Genomic DNA, 22,728 nt, shown 5'->3' with positions numbered 1-22,728 from the left:
GGGGAGCATCCTTGTTGGATGTCCTTACTTTAGATGTGCCTCTTTCCTTGGGCCACTTTGACTTAGCTGTGCAAGTGTTATGCACTCACTTTGTCTTTTGCTGTAGGAGAGAGGGATAGAAAGAGAGAGAGATTGCAGCTGTATGCTTTTATATTTGTCAAATTCTGCATGTCGCATATAAACAGAGTGTCAGGAATTTCTAAGTGCTGAAATCACAGCCAAAAGTTAAGTTTTCTCAGCAGCTTATGCTTCCTCCCTAGGAACAAGTTGTGGTGAATTCATTGAAATATAAATTTATGACATTTTCAACAGTTTCTTTTCCCATTTATAGTTTTTTTATCGGAAGTCATTTTAAGGATGTTTTCATATCATAGCAGAGACTTTTCGTAAACTGTTGAGTTTGCATTTTTCAGAATATTTCGATATCTTCTTATTGATTGTGAATGAAAGAACTGTAGGTTTAGCAGATTTTTGGTGTCTGAGTCATCAAATAATATTAGGTATTTATATATATATATACATATATATATAAATAAATATACATATATATGTATAAATATATAATATTTAATATTGATGAAAATTTCAAAAAAATTCTTAAGATGCAATGTGACTTTTTAATGTAAACATTTATGTGAAAAATCACAGCAGAGCTGAGGCACTGTTACTTGGTTTTGGTTGTTCTCTTATTTGAAGAATTTCAGTAATCCAGGAAGAAGGCAGAAGAGTATCTTGTTAAATAAATAACTAAGCATGTAACTTGTAAAGCACAATATAGTCTAAATGAATAAGCTGAAGACTTCTTGCAGTATAAAAATTGCATAGCTAGACTCTTCAGTGCACATTTTTACAACAATGAGCTCATTAAGCAAAAAATTAAGATGTGACTGTCAACAATAATCCAGAAACATTCTCCCCTCCCACATTCCAGCCATAAGTAATTTCTAATTAAACTTTTAGATAAACAGCTTAGTGTAAAAGTGATATTTTCCCTACCAGGTGTGAAAAGACTAGCAGAAAGTAATTGTATTTCCCAGGCACCAATACAAAGGAAAAGCCTTTGCTGCTCTGTAGCTCCCCAGCACACCGTGTATGCCGTGTCAGTAACTGCCAGGAGTGGGAATTGATTAAAATGGTTCAGGTTTTGAAGGATTAATCAAGAGATGACACATGCAGTCCCCTAAGTGCCAGAAAAAAAGGTGTTTGTCTAATTAAAATTTATTCAGAGCTGAAGGCACCCTGAGTTAAATCTTGGGCAGCATCAGATCATTGCTGTGCACGCTGCTGGGTACATGCATTATGCATCGGGGTGTGCCTGTCCTGTCCTTGAGAGCTACAGCTGCAGCAGAGCTGGAGATGGTAATTGATGGAATATATAAATGTCATTATTGTTGGCATTGTGTGGGGAGGGGGCTGGGGGATTGTTTTTCTGTTGTGATGATGATAGCTTTTCCCTGTATTTTGCTGCCTCAAGCAATGCAGAGCAATGCCTGGTTTTTCGATGTGGCAACCAGAATGAAGATGTTCATGGAAATGTATGTTACACTGATAACTCTTTTAGTTAGACTCATAGGTGTTCCTGGTTTTGCTTCCTTTCCATGAGTCTACTTAGCTGCTTTGTTTAGCATGGCATCTGTATCCCAAACTCTTCAACCTTCTGCCCTGGCCCTGATGAAGACAGAGGTTGTGCGTACGTCCTGCAAGTCTCCCTCACTATGATGAGGGCACACAGAAGGGACAGGCAGGGAGACACCTGTGTAACCAAGGCTTGTACCTGCCAGCAGAGAGAACAGACTGTGTCCAAGCTGTCTCAGTCTCACTGTCTAAAAGAGGGCAGCCAGGGTGATGCCCAGCCCATGCCAGTCCCTGAAGCACTCCAGTCTGGGAGAGAACTAGGTGGACCAAGCCAGAGACCATTCCTGTATATAACAGCATGAAAACTACAAAGCACCCTTTTAAGAGCCAGCTGTGCAATAACGGATGAAAATTTACCTAAAGAGGTTTTTGGCTGTGACCCAGCCAAATCCTTTGGAAAGACTTGGGAAGAAAGACACTTTTAACAGCACAAGGCCCTCTTACAGGCCTCTGTCACCTGCAAAACCTTGAACATCATTCTTCTAATAAAACTGAAAAAGCAGAATAGATTTCTTTAGTTCTTTCTTTTATTTAAAAAAGAATTATGAATCTCCTTTTTCACCCAGGTCTTTCCAGAGTGAGCAGTGGTAGAAGTGCTATCTCTGTGTCCATTCAGCTGCTGCCATCTGATTTCAGCCTTGCACAGTCTGAGGATGAGCAAAGCATCTCTCACAAATGCATCAGAGGAGAATGTTTTTGTTCTTGTGCCCAAGTCAGGAGCAGCAGCTGAGCCAAAGAGCAAAATATCAAGTGCTGTTGAGGAACAAAAAGAAAGCAGAAGGCAAATAAGGACACACGTTGTTTGTGTTGCTACTGTTGAGGTTTAACCTTAGTTTAAAATGTTGCTAGGTACAAAATGTTGAGGGGCAAGCCGGATTTAAGTTTCCAAGATAACAATATCCTCCAAAATGGATGTGTCACAAGCTTCACATTTAGAAGAAAGAATGCTGTGTCAGGGGAACAGCACAGGATGGCAAACACCCTGGTGTATTTGTCATACTTGAGTGGGAAACTGTAGAAGGGGTCCTGACACATGGTGCTTATAGACACACTGATGACAGAAAAATCACTGAAGAATTTTATGCGCACATGCTTGTTCTAATGTGTGAGGATGAAATTAGTAGCTTACTCCCCAGCAGATTTGGATGCAGATAGGAAAGACTAAACTAAGTTGCTGTAGTGAAGCAGATTTAATACAAGGCCAAAATATATTTGAACTTTTCCTTTTTCTTTTGGTTTTTTGGTTTTTTTTTTTTTCAGTTGGTTGGTTAGTTGGTTGGTTGGTTGGTTTTTTTAAGAGTAAACAAACCACAGATTACAGCGCACTGTTCTCCAGTCAGTGAGAAATAAGTGAGGGAGCTTGTCAGTGTGAGGGAAACTCTTTGGGTGCAGCCGGCAGAACTTCAGTGTACTTTGGGCCAGGGTCTGTCAGAAGTGCCCAGGAACCTGGAGTTTGGTATTTACCAGAAGTAAAAACAACAAGAAAATGGAAGGAGGAAAGAATCTATCACAATGAGCCTCTGAGAAAAAAAAAAAAAAAAAGAAAAGAAAAAAAAAAGAAAACAAGTTGTGTGCCTGGAAGTAGTATTTTATTAACTATGCTGAAAATAGCTCTAGTCCTCCATGTCTCCATGTTGGCTTGCACTGGAGGTGGTATGAAGTTTTTTAGTTGGAGAAGTTGTGTGAAAGTCCAAAATACAGCCTTTTACAGTGCTGGAGGCTCCCTCTGAATCACTGTGGAGCAGGAGTCCAGCAGAGCCTTCTTGGCCCAGGGAGGAGGCATCCCACAGCTGCTGTGCAGCAGCAGGGCTTTGTTGTTGTGAAGGTCTGAAGATGATTTTCATAAGAGCAAAATGCATTTCCCCTGATGTTTCATGACCTGTTTTACACAGAATACTTTAAATGCTTGAAATTAGACTTGATACCAAACCAAGCCCTCCATCCTTCAGTGACTCTGCTGTGTGACCTGGCTCCAGCTCAGGGTGGGCTGCAGCAGCTCTGAGTGGTTGTGAGGCCGGGCTGCTGCTGAGCACCTCTGCACAGGAACTGCATTCCAGGGGTGGAGGACACAGCTCTCCCATGCAGCACGACCAGGATCTACAGAATGAAGGGTAACAATCATCCAGAAGGTGTCAGCTGAGTATTGTTCTTCTGTCATCTAAAAGTGTATCTGAAAATCCCGTGAAAGGACAACTGGTGTATCACAACAGCTGACTTCTAATTGTTCAGAAGCCTCTGCAGATACTTCATAAGAGGTGTAAAGGCAGGGATGCAGTGGTGCAGTGATTTTTTTTAACCATTACATTATTTTTACCCTTTTCAGGTCAGGATAACAGCAGATACATTAAAAAAGCTTTACCAACCTCAGGGCTGTAATCTCCAGAGAAGTACTCTGAATAGTGGGGGTATTAGCTATGTATAATGGAGGTTGAGAGCAAATGACCATAAAGTATAATGTATTGATTATAATGGGAGGGTTTTGTTATAGATTTCACACTGTTGATGGGTAATGAGCCTTTCATTTTCTTTCTTTCTTCCTTTTTTACAGAGGCTTAGTTCAGTGTCTTACAAGTCTCGAGAGGAAGATCCATCTCTTACAGAAGATGAGGTAGGTTTCTTGCATGAAATTCAGTAACTAACTAGAGACCAATTTTTAGGCACAAATTAGCATAAGCTCTGGGTGATTAAGCAGAATCCAAGAAAGGTGAAACTTGTGTGAAAGGAAAATGAAAGCCCAAGGTTCTCTGCACAGAGAACCATTCCTAAAATCAGAGGTATTCTAACGTATGGTTGTTTCAGGCCCATAGGTTAAAGGTAGTTTCAGAAAACAATAGGAAGCCACAATTAGTTGATTGTTAGGGTAGTTTCTTGATTTGGATGGCAAGACCTTCTCAAGAAGAATAACCAGCAGCCATTTGAAACATATGCTCCACCTTCCCCATGCAAAGTGTTTGGGGCTCTGGGAAGTAAGCTGAAGCACAATAAAAGCACTGGAACATAAACTGTTCTTTATGGCCAACTGTCTGTTGGTCAGATAAATGGAGGAGAGTTAAACAAAGAGAAAAGTTAAACATAAATAAGGCTGTTTGTGATCATCTCCAGTACACCCATGCCATTTATAAATATGTTTTCTGGACATAAAACTAAACACAAACTTGGCAATGAGCTAGGTGAGCTAATGCCTTCTGCTGGGAGAAGCACTCCCAGCCATTAATGAATAACCTGACCTTGAAGTGGGTTAATGTAATCTAATACTGAGAAGAGTTGAAGTACAGATGAGCAGAAAAACCATTTTTTGTTAGCTGAAATCAGTAAAGAGTAAGAAGTATTGCCATCTTCAAGATGATTTCCCTCTAAAACAAACAAACAAAAACCAACCAGCCCCAAAAACCCCAAACCAAACCAAAACCAAAATAACCCCAACCAACCAATCAACCAGCCAAACCCAGCCCCACACAAACACACACACACAAAAATCCCAGAATTATCAGAAGTGGTCTGGTTTGTCTGCTTCAGTCTGTGTTGCCTATTGGTAATGGACATTTTTATGCTAATCTACTCTTTTAACTGGATTGATGCAAACCCAGAATGGCTTTGCATGCTTGGGAAAGACTTCAAGTGTAATGGAAGAGCTATGTTGCATTGTGATATTGGGTACCAGAGAAGCTGTGCAGGGAATTTCAGCCGTCTGTCTTGTGCAAGGGCTAGTATCCATTTGGCCTGGGAGAGGAAATTAAGACTGATTCCTGTGCTTGGCAACAGCCCAGGTAATCCCTGACCAGAGGGACATGTGTTGGTGTGGGCTTCTCACCTTTTCATGAAGGGCCACTTTCATGCACTTGTTGAATTGTACCACCTCACCAGAGGAAACTTTTAATCAGGAATGAAATGCTGGCTCTCTTTCTGCTGTTCACAGCTGAGAGGATTCAGTCTCCAGTCTAAAGTTCACATACTCAGTGCCTGAGAAGCAGCTCTTCTTTGTAGGCAAAGTGTAGTCAACAGAGCAGACCTGGCATATCAGTATTGGCACTACTTGCTATTATCTGGTCTGAGTAATTTATCTACAGATTTTTAATGTTGTCTTCACACTTTAATGTTGTCTTCATGGTGCCTATTTAGTCCTGCCTACAAAAACAATTAACTATTAATTATTAATTAACTATTCTTCTATTGCAGTGTCTCTAAAAGCAAAAAAGTAGCCACTGCCATTAAAAATAGTAACAATAATAATTTTTAAAGCCCTAAGGAACAGACAGCATCCTTCATTACAGCAGTTCAATCTGATCCTCCCTTTGATGCCTCTCTCCCTGTTGAATCTAAATTGACTCCACGACCATAATAAAACTTGCAAGAGCTCCTGCTTACAAAGCCATTCCTTTTTGCCCAGTTCTAAATTTCTTGCCAGGGTTTTATATTCAAGGAAGTTTTACATTTATAAACTTACTTTATAAAGCATTCTTTTTTTTTAAAGAAAACCATCTGTAAATGCATGCCAAAAAAGGAAGGATTTGTAAGAAATAGTTGGGGTTTTTTTTCCACAGAAAAAATCATATCTTTTTAGAATGGATATCTTTTTATCAGAAGATCCTGTCTTTTCTTAAAAACCAACATCCTTGTAGTACAAGGGTACAGACTGGTGCACAAGCTCTATGCCATGCTCCATACTCAGCAGATGTCTCCTTTTCCTAGATCTCAGCCATGTACTCATCGGTGAGTAAGCCGGGACAGGCCATCAAGGCACTGGATTCTCCTTACACCTGCATTCAAGAAATTGCATCTCAGAGGTCCCCCTCCATTTGCAGTGGCCTCTATGCAAGTGTGAAGGACTTTGAAAACACCCTCAATTCCACCACTGTGCCTCAGTCAGCGGACAGACCAAACGGGGAGCTGGAGCCGGACTATGAAGCTATCCAGGCAGTGAGCCAAGAGGAAGAGAGGACCTTGGTGGTGCCCAACACAAACCACACTGCTCTCTCAGGAGAGAGCGACTACGAGAGCATAGGGGACTTGCAGCACCACAGGGAATTCACCAGACTTTAACCGCTCCTGCAGCGGATTCCCACGCTGTAATTTTCGAAGGACAATGAAACATGGAGAGGGAAGTGCTTTTCCTGTGGAACACAAGTTGTGAAGAAGCAATGTACGTTTCGGCCAGGGTGTGATACCTGCTGGTTTTTCTGGGTGGTGGATCAAGGCTCATGGGAAAGGGTACATCAGGTCAGAAAGATGACCAGGAAATTGTAAAGGTTTCTTTATTGCTATTAGCTCCAAGGCAAGCATAATTTGGGAAGGAGTGCCATGCTTGTTGTCCTGATAGGATTACATACCAAAAAGACTACCTTTACACAAAACTAGCTTCTCATTTTAAGAGATTATTTTATGTAAATTTCTTCAAAGTTTTTCAAGCATAATTTTTCATTCAAGTTTTGGCATTTGCAATGTTGAGCAAACCACGGATAATTGTACCTCAACTCAGACTTACTCTGTGGGGCTGGGGAAGATGCATTCACTTCTATGTCTTTTGGGGAGCTCTGGCCACCTTCACTGCAACTAAAGTGCAAACAACAGTAGTTCACAAGGGACTGACTCCAAATGTACTTGAATTAATTCTGCTGGCTTTTTCTTTTTTCTTTTTTCTTTTTTCTTTTTTTATGTCAAGGGCTGTAGAATGTGACTTTCAGTATTTGAGATGTGTACTGGTATTTGTAGGGGTTTTGTTTGATTATTTGCGAAATATTCCTTTAAAATGGCAATGGTCACCCTTAGCATTCTTGCACTGTTTCCCTCAAATGGGCATAAACATGTACATACACACACCCCAGACCATTGTCATGTTGCAAAAATTGTGCAATTGAATGCATTGGCATAATGTGTATAATCTAACCTTAGTAGTGTTGAGTAATTTTTTTTGCAGAATTTTGCCCTTTTTAAAGACTTAACTATTTTAATGTTTGTCTAGTTTCTTATATAGGAAAAATTCTGTACTGTGTTCAGTGGGTAATACATTTTTTTTACAACATATTTTTCATCTTCAAAGTTTTTATAGATTAACTTACTAGGGTTTGTAACAGGAGGAATCCCATTCTTTATTTGGGTATGATTTTTGGTTTGGTTTTTTTTTTTTTCCCTATTTCAAAAGTAGATAAATGAAAATTGCTTTGGGGTTGTTTTGTTGACTTTTTCTGTCTCCTTGAGCAGGGAAATGGAACATGCCTTGCTGTTTTTAAGCTAAAATTATGGAGTCTATGTAAAAGAACACTGCCAAAGGGCAAAAAAGAGGCAAAAGGGACAGTGGGATTTAGTCAGGCATAGCCACTGGTCCTCCTTGTTCTTCTGCTAAAAGGAGCAGGAGGGCAACCAAGACCTACTTGGGCCTCTGAAAAACAGTTTGAAAGCCACTGGCTTTTCAAAAATGCTGAATTATTCTGTTACTGTGAAAAACAAAGTGCAATGCTTGGATGAAATAAGCAGGTACTGGATTGGTACCTTTTTTCTTCAAGAATAATACAATAAATAGTACCATGGTACAAGAATAGTCCAAGGGTAAAGAACTAGCATTGTGTGACATGCATGTGCACATATCCCCATGTATATAAGCATACACTTGTAATTTGGACACAAGTATAAGTTATAGTCCAAGCTGGCAACATTCACATACGTAATATCTGGCATGTGCTTGAAGAGCAGTTTATTTTTAATTCAAAATAAACAGTACATAAACTGAGGTTGGCTTATTCTGTAGTAAACAAAACAGGTTTACTTTCAGCTCAATTGGTACTGGGTTTTGAAGGTTGAACCCTTCTCGGGTCCTTGGTCAGTTCTCAACATGACTTGGTACTATAGATCTGGTTACACACATTTATTAGAAATAGCTTCATAACTGAAAGAAGTGTGCTGATTTACAGGCTGTGCCTGCAAGTTTGCTCTGAGGAGCAGTGCAGTTGTGCAGTCAGCCTCTGCCCACTGGGTGGTTCAAACTTTGTGGATCCTGACCTTGTGCAACAGTGCAGCACACTCTGATCTCTAACTCTTCCTTGAAGGAGAAGCAGTTCAGACCACTCCATCCTGTTCTTGACCATGCTGCCATGTTTTGACAGCTGCAGCAAACCCTTTGCTTCCACTTCAGTGTTTTTTAAGGATGACTGTGGTTCTGCTTTCTGGAGGTTTTCCCTTTATAAAACTTTTGTTTCTGTTTCCTTGAATGTGAATTCATGAAGTTCCCCTTTGAATGTTCTCTCCTTCTTCACACTGTTTAAGGCCAAAGATAAGATGCACCATTTTTCAGAAGATTTGTCATGCTAAGTCTGAAGAATTTCTCTAGTCTTTAACTATGTGTTTGCTGTCTGTTCCTTGCTCAGGGGTACCAGTTTATATATGTAGTCCTCAGTCTGACTCCTGCAGTCTAGTGGCAGGCATACTTCAACTCCTGATATTCCCAAATGCATCTCAAGGTGTAGTTATCCTTTTACATGGATGACTGCTTTTGGAGAAACAGTAGGAACATGAGGTTTGCCAGGTTCACTAGATTCAATTTCAAGATATCTTGAGATAATGTCAGTTGATAGCAAAGAATAGCCCTGAATTCTTGATTGTAAAATTTTAAGGTGCAAAAGAAGAAAAGCAAACATCACTCTAGAAATACTCCCATTGAGACCAGCAGGTCAAAGGATGGTGGAGGACTGTCCAGTCATTCTGTTGTCTTTCACAGCCAGATCAGAAATGTTGCTTTGTAGGAAGGGACACGAGTCCTTCCGTCCTTTCTTTCCTCTGTTCTGACAACTGCTCCTGAGGCCCCCTAGGCTTCCCTTTTACACAGTGAAAGAAAAATTTTCCTCCCCCTCTCTTCTTTCTTTGGTTTCTGTCTTTAACCTGTCTCCTACAGCCTTGCACTGGGAGCTGGTACCATGTTTGCTGTGCTGTGGCAGTGGCACATTCCTTCCTCTTTCAATTACTTTCAGACTGGTCACAACCTTTTAATGGTTCATCAGACCCCAGTCTCATGGAGAAGCAATTCACATTTTGGATTGCTGCTTTTGGGACGTGTACCTGCCCTCAGCCTTGAGACCCACACACACTGGACTTAAAAGCTGCAAAAAATAATTACCCTCCTGAACAAGGATGTATGGGGGAGTCCATAACTCCTCTGCAATCACCATTATGTAGTTTAATGATAAATGAAAATGTTTTAGAATTCAGACCAAGGTTGGTAAGTGAGTATTTACATTTCTTGACAATGAATCAATGTTCTGGTTTAGTTCCCTCTTCCCAGAAGTAATACGTGTTCCTTTATGGCTGCTGTCAATGCCTCTTTTTCGTTAATATATTTGATAGAAAGATTTTTCCAGCAGTAATCCCCAAAGAGATTCATCTGACTGTAAAGAAAAGGGAGTTTCTTCTACTTGTCTCTTTACTGCTCTTTTTAATTCTTTCACCACATCCCTAAATAAAATTTCAACATCCAAAATGAAGTGTTTGTTACCTGGTGATGTTTTCTGGGAAGATTCACAGTCTATTTCTTTGCTTCCTTTTTTTGGCACAACTGTACAATAAGATCTCACAGCAAATTGCCACAGTAAGGCCAACAGAAGCTGTAATGTGTATATAACTGTACTAGTGAAAAGGTCATTTTGATTTCCCTCTGGGAACTGGTAGAAAATAGGAAATGCAGTTCAGACATCTCTTCCATGCATCTGTGTCTTCCGTGAAAGTTGTTCTTACCACATACCTAGCCAGTGCTAATCCAATATGTAAACCAGTCATCCTGTTCTACCATAAGTGTAGAATAACTTTCTCTGTCACAGAGAGAAATAAATTCTTTGCAGATACCTGTAGCATGGGCATGTACCTAATTACCACAGTTAGATCAGTTATAGTGCCTTTTCTACAAAGTAGCTAGTACTTCCATACTCTTTTCCATACTGTATGTGTTTAATTCAAAAGTATAAAGGGACAACCCCAATGTTTACTTGTCCCAACTTGGAAACATCTTTATAGAGACACATTTAATGTTAACTCAGTTAACTAGACCTCAGTTAGCCCTACAATAGCAATAGTCACTCACAAACATTCACAAAAAAGCCCAGTAATGTAGCTATGATGACCAAGCTTTGCAATAAGAATTATCAGTCTTCTTTTGAAGAACCTAGCTTTTACAATAGTGAGCATTCAGGGAGGTGGTGTTCATGTCAACTGTGAAAAATTTGTTGCTTCAGTCTTTCTATTCATATAAATTGCAGGCTTGCTTACATGTAGCAGGATCCATGGGGTGAGGGATGAGTAGGTGTGGGGATTCATATTCATGAGTAACCCAGAGCTGGCTCATCTCCATAGTTTCAGCTGGCTGGTGACCAGCTGCCTTTTCTCCAAGCCCTCATCCATTGTGCCTTCAAGGAATCCATCCTGAGGGGCTGCATGCTTCTCCATGGCTCCCTGAACAGCTCCTGTCCTCTGGTTTGAACACAATCCTGTGTACGCGGTGCTCTCAGTTCAACCTCTCAATGGTGCTTCTATAAGATGCTGGATAAATGGTTTGCATGTGTAAAGCTGTGACCCAGAGTGCTCTCTCTGGTATTGTCTGCTTTCCAGACCTTCATGTTAACTGTGCTACTCTTGACTACAAAAGCTGCCAGTGCTGCCCTGTCTCTTGCTCATCTCTCTGCAGCCAGTGTGGAGTCACCCCATGTGACAGCCCTGCCCAGGCTGGGACACGGGTGTTTAAAAGCAGCCATTCAGGCCAGGTGACTTGGCTTGGAAGCAGCCAGAGACAGGACTCTCATCTGTGCACTCTGGGACTGGAAACATCATACCCCAGCTCAAGGACTTTATTTCTGTCTCCTATTGTGCATATACATTTGTTTGCCACATGACTGTAAGAAATCTGTTTCTGTATCAAACATTTTAATTTGGACCACACTCCAGTGAGGGGCTCTTGCTCTTAGGCAAATAACCAGTTATTTCAGATGAGTTTTATTTTTTGAGGTTGAAGTATGCCTGAATAAGGCTTTTACATCCCTCACAAGTAATTTGGTGTGGTAGTCTGCTGCAAAACAGAAGAATGCAGAAGATGCTTAGCCTGACAGATGCTCCTTTGGTGGTGTGCTGAAGACTTTCAAGGGCAGGTCTCTTCCTGGGAGCAGGGAACATAATTACTGTTAATACAATTTCATGTCCTGGTGCTGAAGTTGATTTGTAGCATCTCTTTTGGGAGGGTGGTGGCTGAAGTCATTGCCAGAGCAGATCTCAGCCTCCAGCCTTAGAAAAGAAAATATATATATATAATATATATCCCTTGCTGCTGGCAAGCAACATGTGTTCAGGATTATGTTAAAGATAAATGCTGCAAACATCACAGAACTAAAAATATAGGGTTCCCTTTTTTCAAGGAGAGACAACCCCCTTGGCTGGTCAGCATAAAATATCCCAGGCTTACAAAACTTATTAAACAAATTAATTGCCTATGTGATGATTTTCCAGGAGTGCATTAGGATTTCACATACAGTAGGCACTGTTCTTTTCTCCTGAAGAGAGAAAAATGACAACTTATTTGTAATACAAGGTTCCCATTGATTAATTGATAAAATTTAATTTACATATAATCCAAAGGTCAGCAAGAGTGTCTACACAATGTAGATATATTTTAGTTCTGGCACCCCAATTTCCATAGAAATGCACAGATTATCTTTACATTACAAACCCACTGGTCTGTGCCCAGTCTATGGGAAATATAAATCTTACAGTTCTGTTTTTACAAACTGTGAGGTTTTGTTTCTGGAGGCCTTCAGTTTTAAGCTGGCCAGAAGGACAGTCACTACAAATATGATAGCAAAGTGCCTAAAAATATGGATATTTCTGTAAAGATGTTCACTGTTATTGCACAGCCACTTGACTACTGTATGTGGTGCTCTCTTGCTATACACATTCCTAAATATTGGCTTTCATTTGTGGTGTTCATTTATTGTAATAATAGCACAGTCTGACAAGGGTTTTGTCTCTGCAAATTCATTGGCTAATTTTAGCTAGCATGTGTTTGTACAGAAAATACAATTTTTTTTTCTTTTGTTTAGAAAGCAGGTATGTTATTTCCTATAGTTTATGATAATGCAACAATTGGCTTAGATTATTTATAAGGTATGTAAGTAACTTGACTTCAGAATGCTTCATTTGAGATTTCAGAATGCCTCCTGTTCACTACAAGACAATATAACCAACTCTTGTCCTTTTAATCATGGTATATTAAGGAGGGGGGCTTAAACATTACAACTCTTATTACTGTATTAAAAAAAATGGGACAGTTCTGGTGTTTTCAGTTCCTAATGTCTAAAAAGAGAACAGTTTTAACTCATATTTTAACTTTCAGCATAGGTGGGATTTGGACTACCCTCACTCACATTTATGGAACTGCTCTTCCCCACTATGTTCATCTGTCACCACCTGAGTATCTCTTTTGTCCTTAGTGAAATATGACAGTTGTACAGAGGGCACAGAAACTGCATCACATTAACACTCCTGAATGGGACCTTTCCAATGTGCCTGTGAGATTCAGAAACCTGGACTTCAGTTTGATCATCTCATCCTGTCTGGAGGCATCTGTGGAGGTCTTCACTTTCTTTCTAGGCAAGAAATTCTGTTGCTTGCAAGCACTCACATGACAGTCAAGGACACATATGAGATGTGAATTGTCACAATGTTTAAGTGCATTATTAAAGAGACATCTAAGAGCACAAGAACCTGCTTTCTCACATGTCTGAGGATACTGGAAATTGCTCTTTGTATCTGAGACTGAGAAAGGTCACATAACCAGTCTCCTCAGAACATCCTACCAGCAGACAGAGCTTTGAAATGAGCCACTGTGCTGGCTCCTGAGTTTCTGAGTTTCTGCATGTATGTACCAACTTGATGGTTTCCAGCAGGGTTCATCTCATCTCATAATCTCATCTCATCTCATCTCATCTCATAATCTCATCTCATCTCATCTCATCTCACCCTATCTCTGTGGCATGACTACTTAGGAATGGCCCTTTGCTTCACAGTCCCAACCCCTGTAACTTGGGGAAAGGGATGTGAGCTGCTTCTCCTCAGTCTGACCAGTCTTTCTAGATGAAAGTGTGCTGAGAGCCCACCTTCAGAACCACAAAAGAGCATTCACTGTCAGGGTAATACAGGTACAGCCCACAGCAGCAGCTAGGAAGAAAGGTAAAGTAACAATAGCTAAGTTTCATTTGCACTTCCCCTATCCCACAGACAAGCTGTTTTGAAAGATTTTTAAGGTAGAAAAGGTTATAGTGAAGGGAAGAGTTGCTGAGAGTCTCACAAGAGACAGATAACATTGTTTATTCTTCTCAGTATTCCCTATACAGAGAGAGGCAGGATCAAGTCATCACCACCCAGCCATGATGCAGCTGGATGATCTTTTATCAAGCCTCCATATCAACAGAATGGAAATTAATAAATTCTAAATACATGTTTTTGTTCTATTAGAAACTCAACATGGACAAATGTAAATGCACTAAAGTAAGCACCATGTGTAGATCTGGACTTGCATCATATGGGGTTTTCAGCAAAAAACAAAACCCAAATGAACAGAAAACCCAACTCTAACTGGATTACTTTATTTTAATAGAATTCTTTGCATGAGCCAAGGCTGCAGGATTGGGCCCTAAGAGTTTAGAAGTTTGGTTTAGTGATAGGTACTTTTGTTTGTATTTTCAGCGAAATGTATTTTCTTTTTTATATTAGTGAATTGATATGACTTCCATAAAAAAACAACAAAAAATAGTCAGGTATAGGGATAATTATGTCTAATAGCTAATTATTAAAATTGTGCCTCAGTAAGAGTCACTTAAAATTGGGTGCTATATGACCTTCAGCATAAAATTGCTTTATATATGGAACACTGCATACTAAGAACATAGTGAATAAGAATTTGTAAATACAGACACTTGTTTATTTTATCCATTGTTTTATAATGGAAAAAATACATGTTACTGGAATATCTCCAAGCAAAGTTCTTTTACATAGTGTTCTAGCAACAAAAAGTGTTTTCTGGACAGCTATTTGAGTCTCTGATCACTGACACAGAACAGCAAAACATCCTCAGAACACTATGAGCTTGTGCAAAGAGAGGCTTAGGACTGTGCTGGCTATCTTAGAGTGGATATCGTTGAATATCCTGCAAAGTTCAGCTCTGTGGGCACAGAGAGCAACTCAGTGATTCAATGACTGTGCCCATATACACAATGCATGGAGTCAATGCATGCAGACTTCTGAGATGGCATTAGCTAAGGCTTGTTTGCTACATGAAGAGTTATTTGGCTTGCTACCTGTTTGAAATCAAAAATTTTTAATCAACATCACTGCAAACACTGAAATACTGTAGTTTTGCAGAATGTATGTTCCATAAGTTGTAGTTTAACTGTAATTGCAGGGCTTATCCTACTGTTAGAGAAGTTCAGATCCAACACTAAATTGCATTTTGTAAATTAACAAATGCCATTAAATTCCTCTCAATATTTTGTAATAGTATACACAAGTTGATGTCATTTAATCATACCTTTGTTCCAAGAATCTTCATCAGATATTTCTATAGCAAATTCAGCTTTTGGCTGCTGAAAGCACAGTAGGCAATTATGGTTATTTACTGTAAATGGAGAAAGTTTTATGTAAATATTTCTGGGGGGAAAATGCTACATGAACATATGAAGCAGTTATCTAAAAGTAAGAACATAGGCCAATAATAAAAAATGCAGGTTTTATTTATGTACAGTAGCATCCTAATATTTACTTGTTTATATGCAGAAGAAAAATCATATGATTCTGTACTGTATTCTCTGAAAGCATTTAAAAGAGGCTCTGCCATTTTCTCTGGTTATTATATTTGCAAATAACTCAAATTTATTGGAAATCCATGTAAATGATGTCAAATGGGAAGCATGTTACATTTCAATGAAGTTAATTTAATTCAAAAATCCTGGCAAAATTCATTGGATTAAAATCTATATATAAATTCAATAGCCAGACAGAATAAACCACAATAAATAAGCTTTGTCCTTTGTTTTAGTGGTTGGTTGGTTGGTTGGGTGGTTGGTTTTCACCTGTGCTTCTTTTAGTGGTTTTCTTAACAAATATATTATTCAGTCCTTGCAGTCACTTCATTCTGCAGGTCTTAAAACCTGCATTATTTTATAGAATTCTGTTTGTTCTAGGAATTTTGTGCTGATTTCATTATCTGACAAGAACTACTAAGACTTCTTTGTGACATATAGCACCTTACTCCTCCCAAAGCCACAGTCCTGTCAAGATTCAAGCATGCACACAACAGTACCAACTTTAAGTTGTCTCTGACTAAAGCAGTGCCATGAATAGTGGCACTGTGCTCTCTAATGCAGGTAAGAATATTGGGTTTGAGCCTTTCAAAGTTGTGCAGCTTTCAGCATTTTTAAAGTTGCAATTACCAGCCCTATGGATTATCCTCTGAAATTGCTGTGGCATTTGATTCCTTTTCCTTTGTAATAGATGTTTTCCAGGTGATGTTCCCCATCCATTTGCTGCACCTCTCTGTCAGTAGCAAGACTCATTTGTGTAGAAATACTTTTAAGAGCATCCTGAAGCATTTCAGAGGCAGGTGACTTAGGACCACTGCTGAATATGTAACACAGATTCTGCTTGTAAGTCAAACACAAAGAAATGCCATTTTTAAGCATGTCACTGGAACAAGGTCCCTTTTTACACTAGAGCATGAGGCTAATTTTAGGTTTTACCTAACCTTTTGGGGCTTGCACTGTCCATGACTTGCACCTTCCTCCTCATTATCTTTAATTACAGATAGTAAAAGCTTTACCCACTTAATATTAAGTAGTTACTGATGAACAGGTTCCTGGAAAATTCACAGTGCAGACAGGGATTAGTTACACCAAGCTAGGAGACTGAAGAAATTAGACAGACAAGTATCTGTTCATTGTCAAAGTGATGGCTTTTTAATGTTTAATCTGTGTGAGTATATTTTAATAGTCAAAAGATACAAGGTTATAGGTCAAATAGAGAATTTGTGAAAATAAGGAATATTTCATGTGCAAAATCATTCAGGATCTAATAAGTGTAAAAGAAGATTGCTTTTTCCTGAACATTTGTTCATGGGCTAAGAAGCTGCAAATTATGCAATTTGATATAAATTTTGTATTAAGTAACTGTTGGATATTATCCAATATGAGCTGTTCTTCAGAAAAAAAAAAGTGCATGCAGCATTATTATCAAGAGAACTGTTTCACATTTTTTTTTTATTCTTCATTCTGAACAGTTGCTATCAGCCATAAAATTGCTCTATTACTATGGTTAGCTTCATGTTTCAGGCCAACCACATAGAACTATAGATGTGGCTGGTTGAAATATTGAACAATTTTCCCAGATTCTGGCTAATCATATAGCTGTGTGGAGACACTTGGGAACAGAAAGTACCAGGATCTTTGTTCTCCATAAGCTTTGACATCACTTAAAAGTAAAGCTTTAACCTGATGGGAGCTTGGTGTGGAGTCAAGAGTATACTGCAGTGACACCTGGTGTTTAAAGTAGAATTAGTCCCTGTGAAGTGTGGCTGACAATTTACTTTTAATTGGGTACATAGTCACTGAAAGACTCCCAGTTCATCCTGTGTTCATGGAGCATAGCATTATGTTGAACTACAAAGCACTGGAGCTAAAGAGTGCCTTGACATTGCTTCGTAGAAAATGTGTCTGACAGATTTGTTTCAAAAGCCCAAAACTACAGTGGCATGATCTTCCTTGCACTGTAGCTGGCAAGATACTTCAGCACTACTTCTTCTCAGTTGGCTATTACATAAATGAGATTGACCTTTCATATAACTCACACGACTGGAATTTCTGTGCAGCCTTTGTGGAAGGACTGATAGGCAAGAACAGAGAACTGTCAGTTCAGGCAGAAAACAGGGATCCTGTGTGTGTCATGGTGCTAGAAAGCAAATTAGAGCTAAAACAGATTCTTCTGAAACAGCTCCGGCTAAAGAGCTTATTGACCAAAGTAGTCAAGATCTGCATATTTACAGATGTGATTGAAATGGCATGTAAATCCCATTATCAGTGAATGTAATTAAGGATTATTAGGATAATGTAAGATAATAATAACGAGGATCATTATTATTCAGGATTTCAGTTTGCCACAAGATGAAATAAAAAATAAGATCTGGTTGCAATCTCTAATTTGGGCTGATGAAGTATTTCTATTATGCAAAAGGTTTGTGTTACCTATTTTGAAAACCACAAAAATGCTCCACATTTATGTAGTTAATCCTTGAAATTTGGCAAGGATAAAATCTAAGGCCAGCATTCTGGTTTTCCTTTATGCCACAAAATTCTGTTAAGGGGTTGGCTGAGCTACAAAAGTCAGATTATCCTAAAAGTCACTGGTTTTTTTTCTTTCCTTTATTTTTCTGGAAAATTATGGGAGCCTGTAAAAACAAACAAATAAACACGAACCTGAACTTTCTAAGGCTGTACTGAAGCTCCAAGTCAACCAGCAGATAGCCAAGCCTTGTCCAGCAGATACTTGAAGGTTGGCACTCAAACTAGCATTCAGAGGTCCTCCTAATTTCTCACCTGCAGCTTATTTTCAGCAGCAAAGTACAAAGATAAAAAAGGGTCTGGGCAAAAGGAACTCTGGATGTGTTCTAAAGGAAGCAAAGAGCTGCTGCTCCAAGTAATGTAATGAATCTTGCAACCCAGCAGCAGAGCCACCACTGTGCTGTTTCTAGGTTAGAGGGCTGAGGCTGTCCCAGACTGGAGGAGAGTTATCAGTAGCTTGTCTTTAAAACACATAGTTCCTTGAGTACTCCTCCTATTTTGGAAGATAGAAGGGACACTTGCTTTCCCCCAGTTTTTATGCACCTCTCCAAGTCATCATGATGATCCAAAGATAATCAAAATGCAATGACATAAGCCAGCTCCCTCAGCATTTTTGGGTGCATCCCACTGGGGTCCATGTCCATTTTGTAACCTGATCCTCTTCCACCTCACTTACATGTTCCTTGCATCAAACTTTCCCTCTGTCTCCAGGTCCTTGGATTGCTGAAGGTAGGTTTTTCTAGTAGAGACTGAGGTGAAGAAGGCATTCAGTATCTCAGCCTTTTCTGTGTTCAGTGTCACCAGGCCCATGCCACCTTCAGCAGCAACAGGCTCACATTTTCCCTAGTCCTCCTTTTTTTACTGATTTAATTACAGAAAGCCTTCTTGTTGCCTTTGATACCCCTCACCAGATTTAATTCTGGCTGGTCTTGGCTTTCCTGTGTCTTGCCTGCTTGGACAGCATCTCTATATCCTTCACAGGTCTCCTGTCCCTGCTTTCACCTTCTATATACTTCATTTCTGTGGTTTAATCTTGCCAGAAGCTCCTTGTTCATCCATGCAGGTCTCCTGGCATTTTTGCCTGACTTCCTGCTCCTTAAGATGGACCCCTGTTGACCTTGGAGGAAGTGAAGCTTGAGTATCAATCAGCTTTCTTGGATCCCTCCAAAGCCTTATCCCTTTGGACTCTTTCAAGCAGATCCCATACAGCCACCTCATTCACCAAATAAAAGGATTTTTGGGAAAAGTAGTATTGTGACCTTATTTACAATGACTTTAGTTGCTCAATCAGGTGTGGGGTTTTTGCCCACAGAAACTGTCTCAGTAGTTCTAAGCATAAAAAATAGCACAAAACTGTATGAAGTATGTGAAATTATTTGTAAATCTGAGGTTTCTTTCCGTCCAGATTTTGCAGCTTAGGTAACACTTGACGGTTTGGTACATGATTGAAAGATGCTGATTGCCACTTGTCTGTGACATGTCTGCAGCTGGCACTATAAAGACTTATAAGTGGAAGGATAAGATGACAAGTATCCTGTCCTTTATAATTTACAGCTAAAATACTCATTGGGCAGATGAGTGCAAAGAGATGAGTGGGAGCAAAGTCCATTCTCTGCTGTTCATTGTAATAGGTTTTTTATAATACTTTTTTCCATGGCTCCCAAATTCCCACTAGGCCCTCCTGGGTTTATCTACAGTGTTCTCCAATACACACGGTGTCTGGCAAGCCTCCTAGCCCAGGCACAGCCTGCTTCTGCAGCCCATGTTACCAGAATATACTGTCAGCTCTGGGATAACATCTCCTAAGCTGCCTTAGCACAGCTCCAGCCTTGGTCCTGGCAGGCCCAGCTCCAAGCCTCAGCTAAGGAGCCTGCACAGAACCACACAAGCCCTTGGAACTCTTATGTCTCTGCACCAGCACTGCAGTTTGGCCACAACCTAGGTAATTACCCCACAAAAGGGAGATAAATAGGTGGGTGTATTTCTTTAACTATGTGTATGCATGGCTGTCAAGGGGAGAGGAGAAGAAAGAGCAGCATCACAGGTTTGAGATCGTGTAACTTCCCTTGTCAAAGCTCTTCTTATGCACATTTCTACTTGGAATTGTCTGAGCAATGGCCTATAGTGAAAATTGGCCTGAAACTCAAGACAGAAAGATTTCAGGTTGTATGTGATCATTTGTGTGGTTCACAGAGCAAGAGAGTTTGGAAGTGAGAACTCTCCCACTGGAAATGTGTGAGCTGGAGGCAATACCACCATGAAGTGCTACAGCAAGAGGAACCCTTCCACAAAGAGAACATGGCCTGGGGGTTATCCTGCGCTTTTCAGCCACATATATGACAAAATTAAAACCAAAATTACTGTCTTGGTGCCTGGGGTGGCTGTACAAGCATGTTCTTAATAAATTAAGTAATTTTAGGTTAAGCTAAAAAGACCCCTTCAAAAAACAAACTATTCCTTTTTGGACCCAAGCTGAGCAGTTTTCTGTTGCTTTAAAAAAAAAAACAAACCCAAAACACTTTAACATGTATGGAGGATACTCGTGAGGCTATTATAGCCCTAGATGGTTACCACAAAGTGAAAGCTGAGTGTTTGGGTCCCCTGCAGCACTAAGGGAGTTAGGTAACTTCAAAGGAGCTCAACAGGCAATGTACTGAGAACAAACTGCTTGAGGTAGTCACTGAGGAGCACAGAGATGATATTAAGGGTTTGCTCACCCAATGCAGGATAGGCAGGTACTTGCTGGCAGTCATCTTTCACAGACACAAACCATTCCAGTATGTTCTGACAGCTTGTGTCTTGAAACCTCTGTGTTGGGTGAGATGATGACAACTACTATTTGTAGCATGAAAAAATTAGCCTGAAGAAATAGTTAGCACATGTTCTCTTCTGGAGAAGTGCAATATGAACTCATTCAGAGCCTAAGCAACCATGACCGCATCCGTATGGGGAGCACATGTCCTTTCAGTTAAACACAGCTCTATTTGTGCACCATTGCCCTCTTGGCAAATCTGCATCAATCCAACACTTTAAAGCATGTGTCATCTCCATTATAGTATGGTGGGAAATAGAAAGTGCTGGGTACACTTTAGGCTGCATTCAGAACTGATTTAGAGGAGTGCTTGAACTCATTTGAGATTACTATCTGGTCAGGCCAGGTCATCTCTCATGGATAACATGGATGTCCAGATTTCCTTTTGGTATTTTAGAAATAACAACAGAAACTGCATTTGGAGGGATTTGTCTCCAGTCATGCACATGCAATTTTCATACTCCAGGAAGAAGAAAGTTTCAGCACTGACAGCCACACGGTGCCATTTGAAATGTAGTTAATTCATGATTAAGCTAATTCATTTGCTCCTCTATAAAGTAGATTTGCAACAAAGGAAAATAATAAGAATGCCATCACATCACAAAGGATTCTTGCTACTTATTCTTCACAGACACAGAGATAGTTTAAGGTAGGCGAAAAAATTACAGGAATTTTCACCAGACAGACTTTGCCAACATCTGCCATGTTACTACACCCAGCTTGTAGATTTGACACCAAAGGCCTATCAAGTAAGTGCTCTTGCATGTTTGCTTTTCCTCACCATACAGAATATGTTCTCTTTTTCCTAGAAAGCTGCAAGCCCTTGGCATGATTGGCTCTGAATCCATCAGTGATCTCCACAGAATCCAGAACTTCAAATGCTCTTCTTCCTTGCATGCAGGTTTTGGGGCCCTCTCCTAGCTTTTCTCAGGGCTGTTTAATTTATGGGTTGTACTCCCTGTTAGGGCAGAAATAAAAACTTTGCCATTAAGCTGCCTAATTCCCTAACTCATTTCTGTCTCTGATGAACAGATTCAGTAGAAAAAGGATGTGAAGAGAGGCAATCCCCAGAACCCCTGGGCTTGGACAGCTTTAGCATGCTTACTGTTTATACAACATGCATCCACTTGTAGGAACAGCCACTAGTGAACAACTTCTGTTCCTGCTCATTTTACTGAGTAATATTTGTTCTGCAAGGGACACACCCCTCACTCCAGTGACCACGAAAGAAGGCATGTGTCCCAGAGACAATTTTGGACCAGCATGGGTATCCAGGAAGATTGCCAAGTTCTGTTCCTAATGGGAAGAAGGTGGGTACTGCAGGGTACAAGAAACTCTATTCTTTGTGCCTGACAGGGTGGAAGAGCCAGAAGAGGAAGCGAAACTATGGGAGACAGAATGCAGTTGGGATAATTTTCATTTCTAAGACTGCAAAGCTGAATTTTAGTCTTGGGTCCTGGCTGATATGCAGGGCAGCAAGCACCCCTCCATACAGATGTCTCAGAGTTCCAGGAGGTTTTAAGTTCAAAACAGTGACTTCAGCATTCAACAGCTCTGGCAAGCATTAAGAGAAAAAAATTGGCATGTGTTAAGGATCTCAAAGAGAGGGGGAGGGAGACTGCTGCCAAAAGCTCTCCATTTTGAACTTAGTTTTTCTCAGAAACTCAGTTTCTACTGCTGTTCATTAAAGCTGCAATTTCTATATCTGAGGGAAAAAAAAAGAGGCAAAGGATAGGGAGAGAAAGAGGCTCTTAATTTTGAACAACTGTTCACTTCTTGCATTCCCACCCTCAGGTTTTGATGGTACATTCTTAACTGAAATAATTATTGACCATACTTCCCAACTTGAGTTTGGTTTAGGCAGTAACAAAGGGATTTTTGGCAATTAGGCTTAATCTAGAAACTGAAAACAAAGCTCAGTGTTTCTTAAAA

At 40.0% G+C, this 22,728-nt stretch overlaps 1 protein-coding gene across 7 annotated transcripts in view; it reads left to right on the top strand.

Annotated features, from left to right (window-relative positions):
• PAG1 (phosphoprotein membrane anchor with glycosphingolipid microdomains 1) overlaps window positions 1-15,672 on the top strand; it is a 112,551-nt gene extending 96,879 nt beyond the window's left edge. For all 7 annotated transcript variants that reach the window (XM_077186727.1, XM_077186751.1, XM_077186733.1 and 4 more), the window contains 2 exons: window positions 4,184-4,243; window positions 6,325-15,672. In XM_077186727.1, coding sequence (XP_077042842.1) covers window positions 4,184-4,243; window positions 6,325-6,675 — 411 coding nt within the window. In that variant the 3' untranslated portion in view covers window positions 6,676-15,672. The remainder of the gene's footprint in view (window positions 1-4,183; window positions 4,244-6,324) is intronic.
• Window positions 15,673-22,728: the final 7,056 nt, after the last annotated feature.

Source organism: Agelaius phoeniceus, chromosome 1, assembly GCF_051311805.1.
Source record: "Agelaius phoeniceus isolate bAgePho1 chromosome 1, bAgePho1.hap1, whole genome shotgun sequence".
NCBI lineage: Eukaryota > Metazoa > Chordata > Aves > Passeriformes > Icteridae > Agelaius > Agelaius phoeniceus.
This window is presented reverse-complemented; position numbering and strand designations above follow the sequence as displayed.